General features: G+C 41.9%; 2 protein-coding genes across 4 annotated transcripts; one reads left to right on the top strand and one right to left on the bottom strand.

The window, feature by feature from the left end:
• LOC147335737 (uncharacterized) lies at positions 1-5,130 on the top strand. Of its 3 annotated transcripts, none has more exons than XM_086281496.1 (4): positions 1-161; positions 2,332-2,495; positions 2,580-2,668; positions 3,453-5,127. In XM_086281496.1, the coding sequence occupies exons 1-4, from the start codon at positions 109-111 to the stop codon at positions 4,104-4,106; spliced, it is 960 nt and encodes a 319-aa protein (XP_086137622.1). In that variant the 5' UTR covers positions 1-108; the 3' UTR covers positions 4,107-5,127. The 3 variants fall into 3 exon arrangements, with proteins under 3 accessions (XP_086137622.1, XP_086137627.1, XP_086137620.1); XM_086281501.1 differs by lacking the exon at positions 1-161 and adding an exon at positions 2,166-2,288 and having other exon boundaries at positions 2,378-2,495; XM_086281494.1 differs by lacking the exon at positions 1-161 and having other exon boundaries at positions 2,181-2,668; positions 3,453-5,130.
• arhgef15b (Rho guanine nucleotide exchange factor 15b) lies at positions 4,247-25,276 on the bottom strand. The gene is made up of 16 exons (XM_086281493.1): positions 24,826-25,276; positions 18,360-18,874; positions 14,352-15,314; positions 14,204-14,255; positions 13,778-13,833; positions 12,078-12,328; positions 10,620-10,780; positions 10,276-10,428; positions 9,986-10,115; positions 8,551-8,625; positions 8,142-8,234; positions 7,904-8,058; positions 7,093-7,260; positions 5,736-5,821; positions 5,542-5,646; positions 4,247-5,232 (listed from the first exon to the last, which is right to left on the bottom strand). The coding sequence occupies exons 2-16, from the start codon at positions 18,769-18,771 to the stop codon at positions 5,063-5,065; spliced, it is 3,030 nt and encodes a 1,009-aa protein (XP_086137619.1). The 5' UTR covers positions 18,772-18,874; positions 24,826-25,276; the 3' UTR covers positions 4,247-5,062.
• Between the last annotated feature and the right edge of the window lie 1,166 nt (positions 25,277-26,442).

Raw genomic sequence — 26,442 nt, 5'->3', positions numbered from 1 at the left:
TGACACAAGTGAAGCACATGGGGTGCACAGGTGTGGATCTAGAGAAATTTTCCCGAACATAGCGTGGAAATCAAATGGGGTAGCAAAATCAAAGCCGTGTTTTTACACATGCTGGTGTTACATCCCTGTAATCTGCTGTGTGTGTGTGTATACCAAATGCAGTAAGTATACACGTTTCATAGAAATGGTCTATAACTTTATTTTCTTTAGCCCAGATAATTAAACATTTCAGTTACATAAAACATGTGAATTTTGATTTATGCACCGTATAGCCTTCATAATAAAGAAGTATGTAGCCCAATAAGTATAAAATCCAGGAAGCTACACAACATGGGGTGGTCCATTTGTGAACCTAATAAAGCGACTCATGCGTTTATATTGCAAAAAAGCCTGACATTTTTTGGAGGACGTCGGCCTGATTAATTGCTGTAAGTCATGCACTGCATGGTTTCTTGTACCATTTGATTAAAAATGTGAATTTAATCACTTTATTAGTGTGAATGCTTGAAAAGCATTCACAGTATTGTTCTTCTAATCTTTATTATTATTATATTTTATCTATTCCGTACGTTTTTTGTAATCCTACTCCTTCAAAACCGTTCAACTTAGAAAAACCATTCAAACACCGTTAGATTCCTATTCTTTTGGACAACACTGCTTCTATTTTTCTCATTTTTAACATTTATATTTTTAATTTTATTCAACTTTATTCAACAAAAATTTCCCATGTATTTCAATGGGGAGACCCTTCAAATTCTCATTCAATTTACTCATTTTTAAACTCTTACTACTTCCACATACATTGACATAGAGCCACCATTCAAACTTTAAAACGAAGACAAGACATTCAACTATTCAACTTGTATTTATCTTTTCAATATCTATTATACTTTTTCTTCAGTTCCAGTTTAAGTTTCATGATGTTTTTTCACCCGTTTCAGAGTTTATAATGGGTGTGTATGGGACGGAATGTTGGGGCTAGAGTGAGGCAGCTCAACTGCTAGAGTGAGAGGAGCAAAAAAATTTATCTTAAAATCTTTTTTAAAACTGCTGCTGTGTCCGCAGCGTTTGCTCTACAGGTATGATTTTACCCTCAAAACGTAGCCATCGCTGTCCTCTTTCATCCAATGTGTTTACTATTGTCCTAGGTGTTATGGTTCTTTCGTAAATGTCACCAATGCACAGCCTCCCCCCTCCAACTCTTCCATAGACTCTAATGTTAAAATGGCTCAGAAGGTTCGTTTGAAAATCAGAAGAGCATGGTGTCTTTCCACTGTCACCACGTCCATATAATAAACTCCACAGACATGAAAACTGAGAATTAGGTAGACTAGAAGCTGCTGTCGCTCACGGTGAAAGAATTTTGTCAATACGACTTTTACTTTTCATTTGGGAACGATTTGTTTCGGCCTGACTTTTCTGTTCATTTTAAGCAGCAAAAGTGAGGCGCATGTCTGTGTACGTGTGTATGGAGCCATTGGGTGCGGTCACTATAGCAACCAGGCTCACACCTGCCTGCTTAACGAGCTCTGCCTGCCACTGTACCAAGATTCATCTTAAGCACTTCTCTTTCAACTGCTGCTGTGTCCACAGTGTTACAGCCATCATTTTACCCTCAAATTGTCGCCATTATTGTTCTCTTTCCAACACCGTATCTTTCAAAGCTCAGGCATTTAAACTTTTTAAACTGTGTGGATCAAAGTGGAGGGATCACATTTGAGTCATTCAGTGATTCAAAGAATATGACCTTTTAATATTCATTCAGATGTTTTCTGACTCTAAATGTTCTTTTCTCATTTCTTAGGGTTTTCTAATTTACAATTAAAACATTTTCAGTTTTTTTCCAACTCCTTCTGTGTAACCTTCAGCTTTTAGCAGTTCAGCACCTTTGTTTTCAGGTTAAATTTGGTTTTTTTTGTTGTTGTTTTTTAATCTCATTCAATATTTTTAACTCAAAATTCAGCAATTAATTCATTTCAGTGCATACATTCAGATTCAAGCATTCACACTGCAGTTTCTTCAGAAAATGCACTTTCTAGTTAGAGACATTGACTTTTTTTTTCTCCGGATCATTTTTTAATTTTAATTTTTACAAATATGAATAAGAGCATGACCGGAAATACATATATGCAGTCACACTGCGTTTCATACGTCAGTCAGCAGGTGTCGCTACCCCGACTTCTTTTAACGGAGCATAAACAAGTTTATGAGTAGTTAGTAGTTAGATGCTACCCTTACCTCTCGAGCAACACAGCTGAACCACCATGAACAGCGAGGAGCATTTATCGGTGAGTGACATCACTCTTTAGCTCACTTGGACTGCATGCGCAGGTCCTGCGGGTCAGCGGTGGTGATTTCATCGTCCGTCCTCCATCAGACACCCAGGAAGACGGTCCTGCCCCCTCTGTCCAACAGGACCCTGTACCACCCCTCCTTCCTGCCGCTGTACAGGGCCGCAGGCCTCCCACGCCACAGTCAAGAAAACGCTCAAACAGGTGAGTCACTTTTACCTAAACCGGCTCAAGGGGAGCTTCATCCAGCTGCTCAACCTCTGAGAGGACTCCCTGATTTCTCCCCAGCTCACCCCACCACGCCCGCAGAGTTCTTCTACACTGACCCCACCATGTGCTGTGGCAGGAGGATCCCCAATAGACTCAGTGGGTTAAAGGTGAGTGAGAGACCATTTCATAATTGCACCAACAAAACACACTGTTGTGGAGAAGCTCCATTTTTCATACTCATTCATTTTCTAAGGATTAGTTCCTGCATGCCCAAATAAAGACTTGTATGGCTTTCCAGGGGCCAGAGTCCCACACAACAATACCACAGCTTAAGTATAACTAAATGCTCTGTCAGAGTCTGTCATCAAGACTTCACTCTCAGATAACTTTGAAAAATATTGTTGGTCTTTTGTAAACTACATTTTGCCTCCACCTCTGTTTACCCATCGTCCTCTACTCAATGCATCCACAAACTGAAGTACCATCCTGTGGAAATTAACTTATCATATAAATCAGATTTCATAATCGCTGTGTGGTTACAGGAAAGAGTCCAGTGTGTCAGCGTTTTAATAACAGTGTTCATTTAGGCCACATAGAAAAATGCACACATCAAACGCTTCATGATAATTGTGTTTTCTTTTAGTTGCTCTTTGAGTCGTTCAGTCAGTTTTTGTGCTGGTGTATTGTGATGCGACTGCATGACAGGCTTCCACCATGTTTTACAAATGGCTGTAGACACTTATTGCCTGACTCTTGCTATTTCATGCTCCACTTGCTAATTTTCCAGGGTGTCCTCTCTTTTAAGGACACCCTGGTGCCAAAATACTATTTGATGCCTGTCCGAGTTATCACTACTTGATTCAGTGAAAGGTGCAAAAGGAATGGGAACAAATGATGTGTTGTTTTTGGAGCGACACACAGCTGTTCTTTCTTTCATCTCATTTCTCTCAGGTATTTGATTGCTTGCAGCTCAACACGCCACGACCCATCATGTCCGCCTGCCTGGCCCCACCAAACCGCCCAGACCCATTCAGATCAGGACCACACCCCACTAGAGATCTGGGTAGCCCCACTTGGAGAACACAAACCATTCACCCTCAGGTGCAGCCAAGGCAGGTTGTCCTCCAGCTTACACAGGAAGAGGACCAGGCCGTTACTAACCTGCTGAAACTGCACTACCAAATGGACGATGACTCAAACCTCAGTCATCCTTGTGCCAAGGATGGTGAGGAGGGGTACAAACCTGCTCGTGGTGCACTGATAGAGGGAACGGTTTGGTCAGATGCAGAGCTTGAAGTCGCTGACACTCTCTCGAGTCAATTAAAACTAAATTATGTTGACTTGTTGAAGGCCCAAAACCGAAATGAAACAGCAAACACTCCTCCCGGTCCTCTGCTATGCCCAAGCCCTCAAACACACCAGGAAGCTGAAGCTCCACTTGCATTAGGAAGTAGTGCCGTTCCCCTGAAGACATCCCCAGTGATCAAGAGCAAAGTGAGTGTCTTTGAAGGGTTTATGGAAGCAAAGGAACAGAGGCTCTCAGATTTGGAGGGCGATGCCGTGGACGTGCTCCTGAGCCTTATGGATGTTGATATCACACAGTGACTGCTCAATATTTATGTTCTCGGCTCTTGTGTTTGAGCATTGTATTTGCACTTTACCCAGTTTTGGATTTTGCACAGGTTCCTCTGACAGACGAGAACTTTATAATGTTCAGTAAACGTTACCGAGAAACAAAGAGCCAGTTAAAAAGACAAAAGGTTTTATTAAAATATGTCCTGAAGGAGAATCACCCTGTTGTAATTTACAACATACTATACAGACCAGACCCCATTTCCTGATGCCCTGCAGGGGGAGCTACAGCACCACTCCACAGTGGTGGACAAGCTAACAAGCTAGTCAAAAGCACAACTACTAAAAACATAAAAAACAAAGTTCAAGCACAGTTTGCACATGCTGAAAGCATAAACCCCGTACTTCACAATTGTGTACTTCTGTTTTCAATTAAAAGGCACTTCCTGATTTTATGTCTGTTTTCTAGTGAAATTTTAAAACGTTAACATCTTTCAGCTGAGATGCATTTGGGGGTTTTTGTGTTTTTTTTTAAGACTCCTTCTGTTCTCTAATCCGGCAAACCAAGTGTCACATAGCACTAAAAAACAGGGCATTGTTTGTGTATTGACAACTAAATGTTTCCAGCCAACACCCAGCTCCTGTCTGAGCGTACGAGCGTTTGAACAATGCCACGAATGACTGGCATGTGAGTTTGGCACAGCAGTCTGTGAAGAGGTGTTGGCGTGGGGCTGCACGGAAAACAGGAAGAGGTGGATCCTTGCAGTTAGGGAGATATGTAAGCTAATCCTCTGCTGTCACATACTTTCTGTTTCTTCTGCTGAAGTAGCACATGCTGCAGCAGCTCGAGTGTGTGTCCGCCGTCTCGTCGTGGTCGCCCTTCTGCTTTTACCTTTCGTTTCCTGTTTGCTAGAAACTGGCAGCTCACGTGGCACAGTCCCTGAGTAACTGTCTTTCTCAAAAGTGTCCACGTCATTTACTGTAAACATCTACTGAAGCGTGCGGGTCTTGCTGTTTGCAACCAAAGTCGCTGCTTGCATGACTCTGTAGCGCTCCCGGAGGTTCCTCCTCCTCACGTGTTCGTTTGTGATCTCGATGACATTCGCTACGGGGAACCAGCCCTTCTGACCGTCCGACAGGCGGGTTCCTTCGTACAAGCCTATTCGGGGGGGAGGGAGAAAAAAAAAAAAGAGAGGGGAGGAGAGTGGGGAGAGGACAAACAAGGGAAGAGGGAGATATTGGCGGTTTCTGCGTCGTTCATGCAAGAAAGTCAAAGCAAATAAACTGCTAAAGCGAGGGTTGGAGGATGGAGGCATATAAACAAGCAGAGTCCAGGGAGGTGATACAAAGTCATGTTAGTACATGTAACTTTTTCTGTGTAACAAATGTTAATAATAATAATTAGTTTCGGTTTCAGCTGCCACAGCTTGTTTTCTAAAGATAAACGTTTCCCACCCGATGCTCTTACCCTCGTTGGTTTTGCGGATGACGTTGATGATCTCAGTGGGCTCCAGGCTGAGCTCGTCGGCTTGCTGGGCGATGTACTGCTCCACGCACTGCACCTGAGGACAGTCTGCCATCCACAGACACATATAAAATTGTAAACTTTCATAACTCGCATAACACTCGGTGTGTGTGAATTTTGTATGCGCTTGTCCTCACCCCAGTCCTCGTAAATCACTTCCTTATCATCTCTCTCTTGGTTGGCCGTGTTGGGGAAAGCTGCCATCCACCTGTCCATGTCCGACCTGTTGATGGAGACGGCCACAGTTTAGTCTCATACCAGTGACGTGTAATTCCTGATGTAACAGTAGGAAGAGTTTTCACCTCCTTCGAGGTGTGAGGAGAAGAGGAGGTCAACAGAAAACCATAGCAACCCGTTTCTGAGGCTCAACATGTCCCACAGTCTTCTGAATCTAAAAATCCTCACATTGCATTTTGGCACATCTCTGAAGAATGTTCCCAGCATTATATTTAGGTTCATTTAAGTTTAGCAAATCACTTTTATAATGGTTTGGTCAAGAGATCTTGAGTTTAACCTTGATACGTCGCCAAAACTACCAGTTACACAAACAGGCGTGTGTTTGGACTGTGGGAGGAAGCTGGAAATACCAGAGAGAACTCAGACAGACACAAGGCGAACACGCAGGACGCCAGGGACCTTTTTACTGTGCTGTACAGCGCTAACCACTGTACTGGGTGCTCTCCAACTCTCACCCTATGACGGCTCAGACAGGCTTCAGCCTAACTGCAACCCCGAGTTGGATAAGCAGAAGTGGATACACGAATGGATCGACATTAGATGTTTTTGGCCTAAGTACTAAATTTGAAGGATTTATTCCCTGGAGTCACACATTTATCCTCAAGGGGCAATTAAGACACATGATACCTTGCCAACCATGCATATAATAAACAAACATCACAATGAAAATTGTTTGAAATGACAAACATCCTTTTTTTCCATGTTTAACTTCCCTGTAAGCCGGTTGTAGCAAGTCTGTCAACATCCAGGACGTCAGCTTGTATGCTCTCCAAACTGGCTCCCAGGCATGAATCAGGGGGGGCAGGACTTTGCACATGTGTTTGTTGTATTTGGTTCATAATTTCACTTAATTTTTAATGTAGTGTGAATGTTTTTCTTTGTGCTCGTTAAGCTTTTACTTTGAAAGTCAGAACAGCTGTTCATCCAGGGCAACATTTTCAAGGAGTGGCCAGGCAGGAGTGTGATCTAGTTACACTTTTAGGCCAGAACTGTTTCTTGGTGGATCTAATTTCTCATTTCCATCTCACATAACCTTTGAGTAACTCGCAGTTCATCTACAATTTTTCCTTTTAGGAAATTAAATGTTTCTTTTACATGAGTCAAATTACCCGATTCATGCTGCTTCTATGTAAACAGCATGAACTACTTGAATTGGACTTTGACTTCATGTCTAGTTTTTCCCTTATTTTCATTCAAGATACTGCAGATGTTAGAGTCAAGCACATGCTGTTCACACACACACGCGCGACCACTCACTGAGAGGAAGCTTTGATGAGCCGCTCAAACAGGCGTCCCTGGTGGTTTTCCAGCAGCGTGAGATTGAAGCAGTGTTCGAAGGGGCTCCCACTGGTCCCGCTTTCCTCTATTGGCTGCACTTGCACCAGAGAGCGATGGGCATGGTCGAGCACCACAAAACGCTCCGTGCTGTTTGAGACAATGTAGACAAAAGCTAATTACAAGAAAAATATGAGAAGGAAAACGGGTCTAGCAGGAAGCAGGTATATCGCATGCTGTGTATACTCTTAACGTCTAGCACCTTTGGCACCACCTTCCCTTAAATTTTAGGGAGTTGGAGTTATTTAAACGAGTGATGACACGCATTTAACTCTTTCCCCATAAAGACGACATTCGGCGACCTCCCCTGTAATGAGCTCACTATATATCATTAAAGATGTAATAGTTTGGCAAGTATTAGAATAGTTTCTGGGCTTTTCCAAGGGTAGCTGCATAGGCAGAGACCACCCTCACAGTGTTTAATGATTAACCAAAATGTATAATTCTGAATTAGTGCATAAAGCTGAGGCTAGTAAATATCTCCAGTTTACAGATAGGCTTTGATATCCACTGACATCAAGCAAATTTATGTAGCTGTTGTCACAGAAGCAGAAAGATGCATTTATTAAGCTGTAAAGGGACTGTGAATGCATGATGTGTACAACATCTGAAAAATTCAGTGTACGCTTTCAATTCTAATCAGAATCTAGCAGAACGAATCAATGATGCATCAAAGATGGGTCAACAAATTAAGAGCATTTTATGTTGTGTCAGTTTTGTTTTTGAACCTAACCCCTTTTTGGCAGCGATGACGAGCAGGTCGTTGAACAGGAAGAAGTAGACGGGAGTGAACTTTGCCCTCATGTTGAAGAGAGTCGCTCCTTTGGACATTTCCTGGAGCTCTCCCTTTTTCTCCAGATATCGAGTCTGGGAGATGATGGGGATGGCCTGAAGAGGACAGGTGGCATTTACGACTCTTCAAAATAAAAGAGATCACATAAGCTGAATACAAACATCAACACTGCCGTTACCTTGAGCTTGTCAAACTCCAGTGTCTTAGAGATATGAATCAGCTCCTCCATCTGTTTCATCTTTCCCACCTCTGTGTTACACACATCAATGATCTGAAACAAAATGATGAAATCACTTAGCAGATCCCTTTTATTTTCACACTTAAAAAAACCTCCTCTCAACCATCCTTGTATAAAACCGTGTGTCTCACTGGGAGTATCAAGTTTATTCCTCTGGCTCTTTTAATAAACCTAATCTCAGCCTGCCACTGCCCTCAATGGCACCTGTGACTCACTGAGTTGATTCAGTAGGAAATCCTTCATTCAGACAATAGCTGACATCTAATTTCCAGAAGCATACGGCGCACTTTAGACTCAAATATGCCGCATTTGCAGGCAGAAGGGTGGTTGAGGAGTGAGGCGTGTTTACCTTGGACACAGAGGCCAAAGCCTTTGAGGCTGTCTGCTCCTCTTTCGTCCCCTCTTTTGTTCTCTTCAGGATGTTCTGAAACAACAAACAACAACTTTCTATTTCTGCAAACAGACAAACAACATTACCAGGAGACATTTTTCCACCAAAACACAAGCAAGGTTGTGAAACTGGGGCGAGGCGAGTCTGTGTGTTTGCTTATAGGTTAAAGGATCAGCGAAGGCTAGAGTGTGTAAGATTACGCTGGAATGAGGGCATTCCACACATCCGAACACCGTGATGAACTCATGCTATTGCCTTTCACTGACCCTCAGGAGAGAAGGGTCAGCTATGCACAATGTACTGTGGCGTTTTGTTTGGCACTTAAGTAAAGCACGTAAAGCTTACAAAGGCTGTCACTCATCTGTGAGTTGCTGAGCTTTTTCCTCTCAGGAGAGAAGCAGAAGCAAATAACCAATTTGTCACTCTGTGGCCTAAACATGCACTCACATGCCACCTAGTTAGTAAGGGCTTCACTAGTACCAGGTTTGACTCCAGTTTGCCTTCAGACCTGGCTTAGTTACTTGTGACATAGATTCAACAAGGTGCTGGAAACATTCCTCAGAGATTTTGGTCCATGTTGACATGACAGTGTCACATAGTTGCTGCAGATTTGTCTGCTGCACATCCATGATGTTAATCTCTAGGTTCACCATGTCCTAACGGTGCTCTACTGGTTGACATCTGGTGACTGTGAATCCTGAAATATTTATACAACTGTGTTTATGTTGTTTTGAATGTTGCAGCAGAAAGTGAGATTTATCAAGCCTGGAACATTTCTCTCATCTTCTGTTGTTTAATATTGAGCCCAGACAAATTGTAGCCTTAGTTTCCTGTTATCAGGTGACAGGAGCGGCACCTGGTGCAGTCTTCTGCTGCTGGAGCCCATCTGCTTGTGTGTTCAGACATGCTCTTCTGCATACCTTGGTTGTATTGAGATGTTATCTCAGTTATTATTTTGTGGGGAAAAAATCCCAGAAAATCAGCAGTTTCTGAAATACTCAGACCAGGCTTGTCTGGCACCAAGAAACATGCCACGTTCAAAGTCGCTCTAATCATCTTTCTTCCCTACTTTGGTGTTCTGTTTGAACCGAGTTGTCTCCCTGTGATTGGCTGATTAGATATTTGAAGTTAAGCCCAGAAAGATGATTCTGATCATGTGGACATTTCTATAGAAACCTATAGAAACCTTTCATCACTCATCAAAGTGAATTGATCATTAATATGTATGTGTCATGAGCACTGATCAATGGCCCTGAATACTGTTGACAGAGAGTTGGGGATTGGCTGCAATTACAGAACTTATGTTAACTAACAGTGGAACAGGTGTACCTAATAAAGTGACCAGTGACATATGCTAAGGCATAGAGAGTGAAAACTGGGTGATGCTGCACACCTCAATGAGCATTTTGATGCGTGTTATTCGCTGGAACGGCAGTAGCAAGAAAGACATGAAGGGCAGCCGCTGGCACTGAGGCGACTCTTGGAGACGAGTGATTACTGCACTGAACTGCAGGTTGCTCTTCCTGTAAATACACCACAAAAGTAAAGATAAGGTAAGACTTTGTCTCCAGTTGAGACAGTTGGTACCCTGCCAGCCTGCACTACTTACAATCTTTTCTCATAGTTGCTACGGAAATTCTCAGAGAGTTTGAACCTGATTCAAGTGAAATTCTGGTTGCTTACATGAGCTCAGTGAACATCTTTTCCTGGTAGATCTGGTTGCGTACGTAGTCAATGTAGGCGGGGAAGTTGTGCTGGGCATGGTAGTTGATTATATCACAAATGTCAGAGAACACCACGTCCTGAAATATGCGGTCCTCCAAGTCTTTCAAGAATCTGTTGAGTCAGATAACAAATTTTCAGAACTTGCAGAAAACTGTGCACAAGCCTGTTGAACCATAAAGAACAAGCTTTACATTCCTGTCCCAGTTTCATCTTCAACAAGTGACCTTGCAGCACTTCACATCATAAATCACTTTGGAGTTTCTGTTTTTTCCTTATCTCCCTTCACCCTTTTTTTCCCTCACCTCTCGCTGACTTCACGGATCCTCAGGATGTTGGAGAAGAGGGTCTTCCTGTCTCTGATGATCATCGTCTCTTCCAGCTCCCGGCTCTCCATGAAATGTTCAGTCAGAACATGAAGAGATCGCAAGTAAGAGGCCTCTGATGTCAGGACCTCAAACATACTCTGTCAGGAAGAAGGTGAACAAAGCTGCACATTAAAGGAAACCAAGATGACACAAAAAGCAGGATAACTGCAGTTTTCATGTTTATAGAGGAAATATTTATGATTTATATATGATTTTTTTTTTAAATAAGAAGAGTTACACAGGTTGTGAAGGGCTCTTGGGAGCTATTTATAAACAACTAAAATCCAAGATCATCATTTCAAACAATTGTATGGATGTGTCAGCAAACGTCTGGAAGAATACACAAACTGTCACCCTCAGATCAGAAGAAACTGATAAGCAAGAACCACCCAGGAACCACCAAGGCTCAAGCCTGTGAGGAACTGGAAACTGCTGAACACCAGCATCCTGTCCACAGTGAAGCCAGTTTCACCATGAACTGAGAGGGTGTCGACCAAAAAATATGTTTCCGCTCCAAAATGAAATTTACAAATACATGGATAATACACGGAGACCAAGACTGAACTATTTGGCCACGATGACAAGAGGAATGTTTGGAGTAGCAAAGATGAGGAGTTTAAACCTGAGAACACTGCATCAGCTGTTGAGCATGGTAAGCATGGTGGTGGTAGCATCAAGCTCTGCGGCTGCTCTGCTGCCAGTGGTACCAGTATATTGCATAAAGTGGCTCGAATAATGGAAAAAGGGCTACCTCCAAATTCTTCAACTTCACCTCAAATCAACAGCTAGATACTTGAAACTTGGGCACAGCTGGGTGCTTTAAGAGGATGATCCCAAACACACAGACTGATTTTGGGATGGATAAAGCAAACAAGCATTACGCCTCTGGCATGGCCATTCTTCATGCCCCGACCTCATGTAGACTATGCTTAAAAGACGGATTTATGACACAAAGCAAGCAATTTAAATGGAGCAATTCTGCCCAGAGAAGTAATCAAATATACAGCCAGAATGATGCCAGATGCTTGATGATGGCGATCAAAAATGTCGAGTCAATGTGCAGCTTGTCATTTCACTAAATATTAGTGAGGGGTGTATTTAAGCCTGTATCAGTACTTCAAAGGTTATTTACCTTTACAAATTCTGTTACTGGCACTACAGCTTTATAACTAACTGTAAAAGCTTTTCTGAACATCATACCGGGTGAATCAATATGATGTAATAGCAATGAGTTAGACAGTGTGGCTAAATGGATTCTAATTCATGTAAAAGCATTATATTATTAGTTGGAAAACTTGATCCTGCATCTCAGATTTCTCCTTTCAGCCTTTATTGATTTGTCTTTATGGAGCCTCTCTGCCATGCATTATCGTCTCCTCTCCTCCACTCCCTCACCTCCTGGTACTTGCACTGGTCAGAGCTGAGATTCTCCAGCACCCCGCTGTCCCGCACATTTGGGAGTTCCTGCCACAGAGTGCTCTGAACCGGTGTGGGCACCGGGCTGCCCCTCGGTCCTCCATTTCCAGGGCGACGACCGAGGTGGTCCATAGCATAGTCCGCACTAGTTTTGCTGATGTTACGGCAAACTGTCTGGCGCCGGATCTCTTTTGTAATGACAGAAGCCCGGTACGTCTGGTAGAGAGGTTCTGAAACAGGGAAAAGAGTCAAACATTTTCCTGATTACTACATATATTCATAAACATCAATCACTCTGCTTCCCAGTGGACCTGCATAATCAGTTATCAGTAAACCAAGAACTACTCGTTTAACTTTTTGGTTACGTTTTAGGCTTTCCTTTTCTTTTAACTTGAATTTTATTGCTACTTTAAAGCTATTCTTCAATTTTCATGCCTTAGCTTCAACACGGTCACCGTCGCTCTTTGGCGAAGAGTTTCCCAGCAGCATCACTTCCTGCTGCGAGGTAAAGCCAAAAAAATGTCAGAACTGCATCTTTTTCATTAAAATGCATTCGAGTGACAAATAATAAAGTAATAAATTACTTTGTACAATCAGTGATTTGTTCAGTGAGAGCAAATAAGACAGGGCTGTATATAGTACATGATCTACTGTCTCAGGTACTTTGGAATTAGGACAACATGCAATACATCTTAATGGAGTCGATGAAAATACAGATGAATATCATCAGATTCAATCACACTGACGATAATGTGCAAAGAAACTGATTAAATGGAGACAAACATTATGGCTCATAGTAAAATTCACCAAATGCGTTTCCTATTTAAGATACTAGTAATGACATAAACCTGTATCCAGTGCAAACGCTTGTCTAACTGGAACTACATATCAAAATCTGGTTTTTGTAGGGACAGAAGCATGTCTAATGAATGTCTAACAGGATTTCAGCTGCTCAACAGTTCATCAGGACTGTTTTTTAGTGGGTGAAAGGTTTTGCAGGCACATCCTGTTAGCACCTGTACTCATGTTTTACCAGCATTGGAGTTTCAGTATGTGGAGAATGTGACAAGGTGACAAGAAAGAGTTTCCTTAATCTGATGTCATGCAGGTGGCATTTGTTTGTTGCTCCAAAACCTGCATGTGCTGTTGAGCGTTAGCGGCGCCTTCACAAATGTGACCCAGGCAGTGAATTCCGACTGTACACAAAGACAGCCAGGCAATGACACGATCAGAACAACTGGACTTTCCAATATTTCCAATGTTTTTTTTAATCTTAGCTTCACTGTCTGCAAATATCCTACGAAACTACGTCCAAAATTTTTTTGTTTATTTAACAGTTTCTGATGCAAAAAGTAAAACTAAACAGCACAGTGTTGCCCCAAATCATCATCCAGCAATCCTCTCAGGTATGATGGCAAAATCCCTGCTCAGCGCAGCCACACATGCCTGTAGGTGTGACCTGACCAATCAGCAAGTGAAATTTGCCCCTTTATTGATGCTGGCAATTTTTCCATCTTTAGCCTGTGGCGATAAGGACGCGTGGACTGTGAGCGGATTATTGTAAATGTAAAGGCATGTTTATTAGAAGTTGAATCATTTATGGACTTGTTTTGGAAACAGGGTTACAGTTGATAGATCTGGGCTTGTTGTGGCTTGTTTGTTTTGAGTGTCAGCCTTACCATCCTGCAGACGAGTGTCGAAAATAAACCCAATCTTCCTCCTGATAGAATTCCTCCTGTCAGGGGACATGACATTGGAGAAAAGGGTTAACAACTTACAAATGACCCCTTATTAATCTGTCAATACTCTCAATAATATAAAGGCTGGTTTAAAGGGTAATCCAGGTGAAAATCTTTATTTTTCTTATATGAAGACATTGTGTTAGCTCTTCTCTAAATGCGCTCTACCCTGTTTATCCATTTGTAGCTTGAGCCCTCCTACTGTATTTTTTTAGCAGGTTTTACTCAAACAGGAGGGAAAAGCACCTTTGTTTAGGAGCATCTTTGGAAATATACTGCATATATTTGTGTCATTTTATCTGAGGAAAATATAAAATATTTCCACACATATCCTTTTAAAATGGAAAGGTAAAGATGCTGACTCACTTTTCTTCGCTTGTGTCCTCCTTCTCTTCCTCTTTCCCTCCATTCTCCTCCCCTAGTAAAAGAAGACATGGCTGCTTTTAGTTAAACAGATATTACCTGTATGCATCATTCACAGCTCATGTCAGGCACACAGAATCCTCGTTCAGACCTTTTTTCAGTGTGAGGGACTGCGCTGAGGCAGTGCTGAGCCTCCTGGGATCTGCCTTTGGTGGTGGTGGTGGGAGTCTCTGAGGTTGGAGGGAAATGTGTGGAGGTGGAGTGTGGGCTCGCTGAGGGCTCAGTCCAGTGGTGGCGGAGCCACTGGGGGAGGAGGGTCGCAACAAGTGACCCTCCTCCGGTGTGGGCATGGGAAGAGGAATGCCGCCCCTGGGTATTGTTTGGCTACGACTGTCCTGGTTCAAAGGGATCCTCGGGGGGATAGCAGGCGGAACTTCGTCCGGGGTCACTATGGTTTCTCCCTCTTTCTGAAACTCGGACGTGGGATCTGACAGACTGTTGGTCAGTTTGGACCGACGGCCTAGTTTGCACACTTTGATTAGAGGAATATCCAGCTCCTTACACTCGACTGCGTTGTTTTTAGGAGTGGGGTAAATCAATGGAAGCGTGGCCTCGTAAATATTCTCTTCTTCATTTTGGGTGCTTCCGTGCTGAATTTGCGGTGACTGCATACGTTTTGGGGGAACGGGGGGAGACCCGGAGCGAGTGATAGCAAGCGAGGCAAGAATGAAGTGAGGACCCGGGTCCGAACGCCTCCTCTGGTTGTCCGCAATCAAAACACTCAACGACTCGTGGAACTTTGCTTTTTGTTTTTTCAACGCCTCATCCTCCTCAATCGCAAAAGTGTCCTCTGTGTCCTCTGCCTCACTGTCCCCTTCATCCACAAACTCTACTTCCTCATCTTCCCAGTCTTCCTCATCCTCCTCTCCACCCTCCTCCCCAACATCTTCCACGTTCACGGGGACCCATATTAGTTTCATGCCAGGCCGCTGGAGGTGGCAGATGCAGCTGCAGTTCGGGGCGCAGCACGGGCTGACAGGCGTGTGATGACTGTGCTCCGCCTCCACTTTATCTCCTCCAGTAAGCTCAACCTCAACCTCCTTTCCATCAGGCTCTGCGTAAAACATAAGAAACACATGAATTGTTTTGAAATGTTTTCAAAAGGGGAAGAAAGTAAAATGATAGTGAACTTCTCAAATATTTAGTTTCTTCCTTATTTTGCAATTTAAAAAACAAAACAAAACACACAAAAAAACTGAGCTAATGAGTGGGAATGGCTGCTTTCTGCCCACTTCCTGTGTCCTCAGACAGAAAGGTACACTTTCATTAAGAGCTTTGCTTCCCCTTCCCCCCCATCTTCTCTTCCCATAAATGCTTCACATGCACATGCTGCACCGTTGAGTCAGCACGCGTCTTCAAATATTCATGGAAACATTTGGAGGATCGCATGGGGGAAAATTCAATACCGACAAAAGGAAATGGAGGAGGTGGAGGAAAGAGAGTGGTGAACTGGAAAGATGGTTAAAGGGGTCAGCAAGTAAGCATCTAAAAAAGCTGGGAAATAAAGGACAGTTTTGGTAACTTTCCAGTTAAACCATTAAGAACACTGATGCACTTTGCCATGCTGGTGACATCAGCGATGGTGGTGTTGGACCACCTTTATTTCCTGAGAGTTAAACGAGTGGAATCTCCCCAAAACTATCAGATGCACCGACACAGATACTGATTCAGCTCAAAACACTGCACAACAGCCGTCCACAAAAGAAAAGATTCACTTACTGCACATTTGATTTGTAACTGGTTATTGGCCACTAGCACATAATCGAGGCACCGGTTGCAAGTTATATTAAATTTCACCAATCACCATTTTTTAAATCATTTTTACACTAGCAAATCACTAGCAAGACAATAAATATATAAACAATTTAAAATGAGCTTATTATCCCTAAACATTTCTTTAACATCTACTCTTCTTCAACTTAAACTCATTTTAATTTTTTTTATTACTGTTGAAGTATCTCACAGTAGAAGATCCTCACTATGTGCCTGTGACATTTCTATTTTAACTCTGTTGTTTATTTATTGTATACGGTGATATTTTTAGATTTTGCCCTGGTGCTGCAACAGAATCATTTCGCTTTAGATCCATTTTATTTAATCTTTTAAAATGAATGAAATCCCTGTTTTGGGGTTCTTTTGTTTGTTTGTTTTTACTAATGTTGACAATAAAAGATAAAACTTGTGGTTGTTGGGGTGTGCCGGAATAAATTCTGACCCTCCCCTGCCCTAACAGGAATATTTATTTTTAAACTTGACTGCATGCTTTAGCTATATTCACTCAAAGACTCAGTGAGGTCATGTTTAAATGTTTTCTGTTTGAACAAGGAAGCAAAACAAGGGAAGTGATATTGTATGTTGGAATGGAAAATTCAAATCTCACATCAGTACCAATGCAACTTAATTTCTTTGGGTTTCACCATGATACACCAAAGAAAAGTGTCGCTGCAGCTTAACCCTTTAGAGCCGATCGGAGCGGGAACGCTCTGTTATGCGTAACTATTTTTAAATCCCGGTAGCACTGCAACCACGTAAGCTAGCGCAAAAATTTTTTTTGCATATGAAACCGGAGGAGTTGTACTTACATATTGTGCCATCAGCTTGTCCTAGGTCACGGTTTCCTTCCACATAAAGCTTTGCAAAAACTGCATAAAAAGCGCTTGCAGGAACAAAAACATAATATTCCAGAAACACGCTTTGCCGGTCCGATCAGCTGTTCAAAACACTTCCTACGTTGGAATAGACATCAGCGCGAACTTTTGCATTTCCGCCATTACCTGGCCGAAACCGGAAGTGACGTCATTTTCGCGGAAATGTAGTCTTTTTTGCGATCAGGGCCTCAGGGCCTATACTGCTCTTTTTAAAAGTTATCTTTGACTTTATGACTTTCTGTGTCGTTTCTGGGATGCTTAGGACTCATATTGCACTGCTGGAAATAGTTTATTTTGATGCATATGCTGCTTTTTTGCAAATTTGCAGTATAATATGTATTTTCGTTTTTCCAGCAGTGTATAAAAATTGGTGTATTTCAAAAATTAAACTATGAAGACACTCAAAATAAATTTCCTGTGGTGGGAAACTATTTTGTGCAACTTTTTTGTATTTACAGTTTTGAGGGATAAGCCTCTTAAATTTCTCTAACTAGAAATATATGTTAAAAAATCAAAAACGATTTTCAATTTTTTTGTAGTTTATTGCACTTTTTTGCAATTTATGTAATTACTATGCACTTAATGAATACATATTATTAAAATCTGGGCTATAATGGTTGTATTGATGTATAGCAACTTGAAATGCTCCCAAAAATGGCTCCACAGCATGTAAAAATATAATATAAGCTCTGGCGGACTTGGTTCTATGGTAGGTCTTAAAGGGTTAAACAAAGAGATAGAGATGGAAGAGATCCCTCTAGGATCCCTCTGTCTTTTCCAACAGAAAGTAAACACAGCACACCTAACTTTTTGCTTTGCACACACACACACACACACACACACACACACACACACACACACACACACACACACACACACACACACACACACACACACACACACACAGGATCAGCTGACTGACTTCTTTTATGGGACAGACCATTCAAACACAACCACACCTCAGAGCTCACTGATTACGCTGCACATTTGACGTTACACATTTAACACTCATATGCCAAGGTCTTTAAATGCACGCACACACACACACACACACACACACACACACACACAATTTTTGCATCAGACAAAATGTCTAATAATTCATGTGTGATCTTATGCTACACTAAGTCTGTGAAACTAGCCTAATTATAAGATAAAACAATTACTGCTGTCATCTGATCTTTGACCAGCTGTTGCAAGAGATTTTTTTTAATTGGAGGTAAAGGTTTAAACACGTTTAGTTTCTAGTAAATCAGGTGACACTTGCTTTTGATGTGAAACTGCATTAAGAATGCATTTCTGCTTCTTTGTAAACACTAACCTTACTTCACTCTGACCATCTTTATATCTGTGACAAAACCTGCAGTTTAACTCCAATCAACGCAAATTAAAATAATAAATTAAACTCAAGATAGAGGTATTTCTCCCATATACTTCTCCCAAAGCTTTACCTGATCGGCCTCCTTCCACGCTGCTTCTGTCCCCCTCCTCTCCTCCATCAAGCTCCTTCTGTTTCTTCGCCAAGCGGCTCCTCTTCTTAGGGAGCGGCGGCGCTGCCTGCTCTGCCTCCTTCTGAAGCTGCAGTCTCACCCGGGGTTTGGGCTTTATCGTAGGAGGCCTCTTGGACTGTCTAACTGGCTTGCCTTCTGCAGTACCATTGGTGGCCGGTTCCAACCTTTCAGTGGACTCCTGCTTGCTGAACTGGTTCACAATCCTCTTGACCTTCCCTCCAGAGCGTCTGACATTGCTGTCCCTCTCTCCAAGAGTAGGGGAACTGCATTGTGGTTTTGGAGGAATCTCCGGCCTTGGCTTGGCCTCGGGTTTGAAGGGTGAAGTGGATGTCGGCGGTTCCTGGACGGACATGGTGGCAGGAAGGACGTCGTCTCTTCTGATGTGCTTCACTCACTGCCCTGACCTATCAAAGGCCAGGCTTTTGTGAATGTTAATGTGAGCGTGTCATCATCTCCTGAGGAGTAAAAAGAAATAAATGTTTACAGAGAGGAAATCGATGTTACGTAACTCGGTATGTGAATACCAGCGCTGAGTAGGACTTTGAGTTCTTATGTAGAAACCCCCCCTCTGCAAGGCCACAGAGGAGAATGAACTTTACACTGTAATAAGCTCATTAGTTTCCAACAACTGTATGGTGACGGTAGAGAGTGTTTTAGCTGCTCCTAAAGAAACATCCTGCACTGCACAGTGTTTATTCGCTGTTTTAATGGCTTCAGAACAGGGATACTGGGCATACCTGATGGCAGTAGCAGCTACGCAAGGCCTTTTGTTATAAATAGAAGAGCTTCTGTGCAGAGGAGCAGTGCAGATGCAGAAATACAAAAAGCATTTCTTCTTTTGTGTGCTGTATCTGTGTAACGAGCCCCCAAGGTCATGTGATCAAGTTACACCAGTTCAGTTTGATTAATAGTTAATATTAATGCATCAACAACCACTCGACCGTCTCCCGTGTTGACATGTCAGCTTAAAAGCCTCACACACATCTGTGTTCAGAGAATGAGCACATCCTCGACAGTTGTGTTTTCCTCCCTTCACAAATATCACCATCACTCGTGTATTACTCAACTTTTAAAAAAGTTAATTAGGGATGTTAACTGGAGTACTTTACAGTTGTGAAAACGTTGGTCTCTCACACATACACCCTGACGTCACGCCTGCAGTAAATCTGCAGAGACCTAATCTTTTAATCTAGAGGGAACTCGGGGAAGTTTCCATATTCAAAGCACTCTGGTCATTCAAATGAAGCAAATAAACCAGAGCTTTTTTAAAAAGTGTCTATAAAAAGAAACGTGATGACGGCAATGTGGTAGTCCCTTTCCATTCTGGGTGACCAAATGTCCACGCTGCATATTCCTCTCACCATATGTTTTTTTTTTTTTTTTTAATGTGCCTGTTTGTGTGCGCGACAACTGATGCAATAGCAAATCAAAGCAGGCTTAGTCATGCACTGAGTCATGAAGAAAAGAGAACAGAGATCCTGAAAAACATGTTATTTCTGCACTGCTTTGTATATCGTTTTGGTGAATAAATTGAGCGTGTAGCTGCAAGCATTCTGATTTTCTAGACAGTTTTAACTCTGCGATTACACTTTTGATTAGCTGGTTAATCTCTCGAGCATTTAAAATGCTGACAAATCCATGTCTATGTGGTGCTGTAAGCAGGAGCGTCTCTTAAATGACTCATAGATGAGCAAATATGGATTACTTGTTAAGTTTTAACAAGATTTATGGAAGCCAAAAGAGTAACTGATCATAAGTCACCTTAAGCACAGCTGATCACGATTCACTTTTCGCATTAGCAGATTATTAAAGCACCAGTCCACCAAGTTTACAAGTGGAAAGAGACACAACCTTTAGCTGGGGTTACCGAGGAGCAGCTTTCCAGGAGCAGCTTAGGCTTGAAGACTGTACTGCACAGTGAGGGTCTTATCAAAGAGATTCAATTACTATAATTACTATACTAATTATTGGAGTGCTCCTTGTTGTGATGATCTGCAGCCCTGTGCCAAACTGAGCATCAGAATGAGGAAGAAAGGCGATCTAAGTGGCTATGAATGTAGCATGGTTATTGGTGCCAGACTGGCTGGTCTGAATATTTCAGAAACTGCTGATCTACTCTTTCCACACAGACATCTCTAGGGTTTACAGAGAACGTCAGAAAAAACAGAAAATATTCAGCGGCAGTGCTCTGAGTGAAAATGTCTCATTGATGTCAGAGGAGAATGCCCAGGCTGCTTCGACCTGATAGGCAACAACAAGCACTCGTTACACACCAAGGTATGCAGAAGAGCAACTTTGAATGCTCAACACATAAAACCTTGAAGCAGCAGCAGAAAACCACATTGGGTCCTATCAGCTAAGAACAGAAAGCTGAGGCTACGGTTCACACAGGCTCACCAAATTTGGAAAGTAGAAGATTAGAAGTTTGCTGTCTGGTCTCATGACTCTTGATTTCTGGTTTGACATTTGGCTCTCAAAGTCAGAATTTGGTGTAAACTACACGAAAGAATGGATCCATCCTGTCTCATCAACAGTTAAGGATGCTGGTGGGTTAATGGTGTGAAGCTATTTTCTTATCACACTTTGCCTCTTAGTACCAACTGAACATCGTTTAAACACCACAGCCTCCCTGAGGATTGTTGCTGACCATGTCCTTTATAACCACAGTGTGCCGCTGATAGCTGTTTCCAGCAGGATAACACACCTCGGCCTCTCTGAAATCTCAAAAGTCTGAGCAATGTTTCCCCACATTAAAATATTTGTATATTTTATGTGTATATATGTATATTAAGGATTGTACATACATGTAAAACATATTTTACTGTAAAAACTGTTGTTGGAACCATACTGAATTTAACCAGATAAACATAAAGAGAGAGAGAGTATGTATAGTTTGCAAACAGCCATTATAATTCATCGGACAATGAGAATAGGACAAATCAACAATTGACAATGACTAATTAATATTGTGCTGAACACAGTCTGATTCAGTAAACTACATCAGTGTCAACTGTTTACTATCATAGCCAAGTGGCTAGCAAACGTACACAGAAGTTTTCACTATCCCTACTAATTAATGTTATCTTGTTGTATCTCTGTTGAGGTCAGTGCTATCCTCTATGCTGTTGCATGCTGGGGCAGCAGGTTGAGGGTCACAGATGCCAACAGACGAAATTAACTGATCCACAAGGCCAGTAATGTTGTGGGGATGGAGCTGGACTCTGTTAGGGTGGTGTCAGAGAGGTAGATGTTGTCCAAGATAAGGACAATCATGGATCATACCTCCCACCCACTCCATGACGTACTGGCTAGTCACAGGAGCACGTTCGGTGAGAGACTGAGATGACCAAAAAGCACCACTGACCGACACAGGAAATCATTCCTGCCCGTTGCCATCTCCCTGTACAACTCCTCCATCTAACACACTGTGAACACTGCTGTAGTGGCAATTCCTTTGTTTGACAAACCAAACATCCCACAATTAAACGTCCACAAGCCACAGCTGCACTGAGATAATATTTTGTATGCAGGCAAAAGAAGTCCACGGTCCAAACTTGAAGGTTGCGTTTTTATGGTTCATTCATCCAGTTTGGCAAACAATAACAAGATCCATTTTTTGTTCCTTCCTGCTGCTTCTCCTGCTCTGGTAAAAAACCATAGGCCCACCCCAGTGCATGCTGGTCCTATACCAGTCTCTTTATTTATAGAAACAAAATGGTCCTACAGCTCTTACTAATTTAACAAGGTAAACACCAAACAAACAAAACATTGAAACAAATATTAACCTACAAATAAACGTGTAAATAAACCCCAAAATATAAGTGAACTAACAACAAACTTTAATTTCAAAATAATAAAAATAAAGAACAAATAGCTCCAACAACTGCAATAGTTAGACCCTTTTTACACACGCTCTTTTCCACTCTGTAATATTCATGTCAATTTTCTTGATATTTATTTATAACCACCTCTGTTAATTCTTGATATTTATAACTGAGTGATCTGTATATATTAGTGCTATTTCTTAAATGTGTAAAATCTGTAACATAATGTATTGTTTGGAGTTTAGTCTGTTACTGTTACTATTTTTAAAATTTCTTCTTGGAGGAACTGTAACCCACATAATTTCCTTAGGGATTAATAAAGTATTCTGATTGTTTCAGGATGACCTGCCATTATCCAATCACACATCTCCTTACCTGCATCTTCTTTTCTCTTTTTTCTAAACTGAGCACCTGATGGCTTTGAACTTTTCTTGTCCATCTTCCATTGGTTTTAATTTTATACTCCAGTATGAACACCCATCCCTCAACCCGAGGATCACCACAACATAACCTAATAGACCTACACCTTACACACCCTCCCCTTTCGACGGGTTGTGTGTGAGACTTTAAATCATCAAACTGTAAATTATACATTTTAAATTGTTATTGATCCCTTTACCCCTATGCCTAAAGTGTATATTTATTTTCTTACTCTTCTTATAGTTATTGTTTGTTAACTTGCACTGCTGTAACTGGAGCCTCGTCGCCTCGTCTCTCTATATACTGGACTGTATGTAGCGCAGATGACAATAAAGTTTACTTTGGGGAGGGCGCCCTCCCTGCAAATGGGCAGCAGAAAACCGCTCGGTGCCTATGCCATCTCCAAAATGTGCTGGCTGATGTCGGGGCAGCTCGAGTACGAGCAACTTCTTTTGGAGATGCCTGTGGTACTGCCCCCACCACGCAACCGCCCATGTCGCCCCGATCAAAAACCGCTATTGACGACAGTTTTATAAAAGATTGAAGGCTTGGTGTAAGAAATACATATGCTGTTCTGTCTCAGGGAAACCACATTTTAAAGATATTTGTCATCTTTATTATACTTACACATGCAAACAGACAAGTCACTGTGACCATAATAGCTCCTTGACTCAGAATCTGACTAAAGTCAACCGCACACAAACACCAGTAGACAGTTGTTACTGAAAGAGTGCACCAGCTAGTCAGACAGGTTTGGAGGGCATGTAAATGATGCACAGCTTTAAACAAGGAGACAGAAAAGCAAGAGTCTCACATTTCAACAAAGTAAATCAAACAGCGCTACACCACAATCACCCCCCTAACCCCATCCTTGTCTTATGTTTCTGTGTCGCGTTATGTGTTTTTTGTTTTTTTGAGTTTTTAAGTACTTTACAGTTCTTAGAAATATGTTGAGGTATAATTCAGAATTAGAAGCATTAACCCATCAGGAGCTGTAGCAGTGTGTGTGTGTGTGTGTGCGTGTGGGTGTAGAAGCAGGTCTTTCCACATCTCACTCCAGTTATCATCACCGTCCACAGGAGTAACTTATAAACCTTTAACAGGAGGGTGTGTTTGCTCACAAAGAACTTGTGTAGACGTTAAAATAAAACACTAATGCACTTGCAGATAAAACAACACACTTTAAGGTCACGTTCCAGACATTGCTTTCTTTCAAGCAGTGGCCAACAGATTTCATCTCTTTTGTGTACATTTCTGTTGACCTGTTTAGCTCAATAGCTGCATGCTCCAGTCTGCTGGACCATACAGATGCTCAGGCTGGGTCAGTGGGCCACTCATTCATTTCACTCAGTGTATTTATCCTGTAAATCCAATACATATCAGATATAGTGTCATCCCTTAAATCAATCCAGCTTGAGAACAATACTTAAGTGCCTTTAGAGAGGACGTCCATTAGCACAGTGTTTTTTGTGTGTGTGTGTGTGTGTGTGTGTGTGTGTGTGTGTGTGTGTGTGTGTGTGTGTCCACATTATGCCATTAAGCCTAATGGATTGAGTGTGTATATAAATTGGGTATGGGGGCTTTAAGAGAGTCTCTCTACCTCAGCAGCATCAATACTTGTGATGTGGATGGAAGCTCCACGTTGGCCAGGAAGAGGAGACAGGAAAAGGTGTGCCAGAAAGGAAAACATACACACACAAACAGCGCGGTGGGCTCTCATGGAGATCGAAAGAAACAGAGTTGGTTGATATGAGGAGAGAGCATACTACCATGAGGTTATGAATAGGCTATATAAAAATGCCCACATTAAGACCCGCCAGATGTGGATGATCCTACAAAGAAGCATGATTTTACTGTGAAAAACAATCTTCTTATGTAGTGAATACAAAACAATCACTGTTTATAGACTAGAGCACTTAATGGACTTATGAGTCCATAACAGTCTCTGAAATATAATCTGAAAAGATAGCATAAAACCACAGAAAACTCTGCGCTAATACAGTCTTTAAAATAACCACTGTTAAGTTTAACACTGTCACTGTATCCCAACATATTCCACAGAAGGAACAGGTGCTCGCGGAATCCAGCAAAGTGCACCTGTTAAAATGCCAAATATAGACAAAATCTCCATATAAAATATAATTACACAGACAGAAACTCACCAGTGTTGTTGAAGACGGGTCTGAATGTTTCTCCTCAGTCATTCGGCTTTAGTGCTCGAAGTCCAACATACTCTGCTTATGTTTTGTAAGAAAATCGAAAGCTTCGGGATTAAAAACCTGTCCACAGCTCACCTACATCAATGAACTTTAAACTGTGCTCGCGCACGAGAAGAAATAAATCGGTAGTTAGACAGGCTGTTAGCAACAAATATCCAATAAAAACAAAACCAGTTCAGTTCATTGTTGACAGGCTTGCTGCCTGAGCACCCATCACCCCTCTCTTGTTGTCTCGCCTTTGTTACCAGCAGAATATGAGAGGTAAAGAAGGAGTGCAGCTGCCCCCGAGAGCTATTGCTGCCAAGCTAACAGCAGATAACTGCAGCTTCCGGTACTGTTTTTCAAAATAAAACTACGGCTTTAAAAACGTAAGGTGGGGGATGACTACAAAATCAGCAACTGTGCGAATTAATATAGTGTGTATATGATGTATATATTGGGTATATACAGTCTTGGTTCAAAAAAATAAATATTTTAGTTTGAAATTGTAACATTGCCAGCACAACTGTTGAAGCGGTTTAGCCTTTACTAATGGAAATATGACTGAAAATATAATTGGATACTACATCACACAACATGCCCTTAACCTTAGCTAAAACTCTGTGTTTCGTGTTTGGACTTGGATTGGGATTAGTTGTTATCGGACTCTTACTGTGAAAATATTTAGTGGACGTTTATTGAAACTTTGCGCATATTTGGTCTTCCAAAACAAATAAGGCAAATGTTTTACTTCTGATTTATTTGCGCATGATAGTGTTGGTGTAAAACCAGCGCAGGTGTCAAGAAAGCAGGTGCACCTGAACTTTTTTTTGTCTCCTACCCCCACCTAGTGTCTGTTTTGTGAACTGCAATGAACCGTCCATTATTGGGTCCGAGCGATCAGTCCAGCCGCACTACACAACACGTAAAGTGGGCTTTACATGTCACGTTGAGGTTAGGATAATGTGAGGTGAGTGGTTTGTTTTGGGGTGGGAGTGGAGGACATAATTGGTGGCATAATGTCCCTTATTAATAATTTGAATTCGCCATTAATATTTATTGAACTATTAGCCTATGACATCACTTTGAGACAGTCTCTTCGCAAATAATATACTTTTCGGAACACCGGAGTTGACTTGTAGTCCGATTTGTTGTTGTTTGTGTTTCGTTTGTTTTTTCTCTAATCCACGGAGGCTCAAAATTGTCTTGCGTAGTCTTTTAACTTAACAAGACCGAGTCCTGATCTCGTTAGTGATCATGATTGGCTGCAATCGATAGTTTTCCGTCGTCATGAACTGAGAGGGGGCAAACAAAGAAAGAAGCCCCTACTCCAAAATCAACACTATTAAACTCAAATGAGATTTACAGTTGCGCACACTGACAACCAAATGCCTTCTGGTGAAAAGTTTTGTGGTCAGGCGAGTAAAGGATTAAGCTACTTGTTCACGATGACAAGAGGTATGTTCATTCAAACACAACAGCACTGTAGCAGCTGTCGAGCACGGTGGTGGTGGTAAAATTACGGTGGCCCCTAGAGACAAAGCATGTATAAACTCCAAAACACTTACAAATTCCAAATAG

Source organism: Aulonocara sp. 'chitande type north' Nkhata Bay, linkage group LG3 (assembly GCF_057382095.1).
Source record: "Aulonocara sp. 'chitande type north' Nkhata Bay isolate Kocher_YH1m ecotype deep benthic linkage group LG3, A_spYH_male_GT1.1, whole genome shotgun sequence".
NCBI lineage: Eukaryota > Metazoa > Chordata > Actinopteri > Cichliformes > Cichlidae > Aulonocara > Aulonocara sp. 'chitande type north' Nkhata Bay.
This window is presented reverse-complemented; position numbering and strand designations above follow the sequence as displayed.

Bases quoted from the DNA above. Each gene is read 5' to 3' on its own strand.
- LOC147335737 (XM_086281494.1), top strand. From the start codon at position 2,324: ATGCGCAGGTCCTGCGGGTCAGCGGTGGTGATTTCATCGTCCGTCCTC. The intron at 2,669-3,452 runs GTGAGTGAGAGA...CATTTCTCTCAG, and splicing joins ATAGACTCAGTGGGTTAAAG to GTATTTGATTGCTTGCAGCT.
- arhgef15b (XM_086281493.1), bottom strand. From the start codon at position 18,771: ATGTCCGTCCAGGAACCGCCGACATCCACTTCACCCTTCAAACCCGAG. The intron at 10,781-12,077 runs GTGAGGGAGTGG...TCTTCCTGACAG, and splicing joins ACCAGTGCAAGTACCAGGAG to AGTATGTTTGAGGTCCTGAC. The intron at 8,235-8,550 runs GTAAACACGCCT...ATTTTGTTTCAG, and splicing joins CTTTGGCCTCTGTGTCCAAG to ATCATTGATGTGTGTAACAC.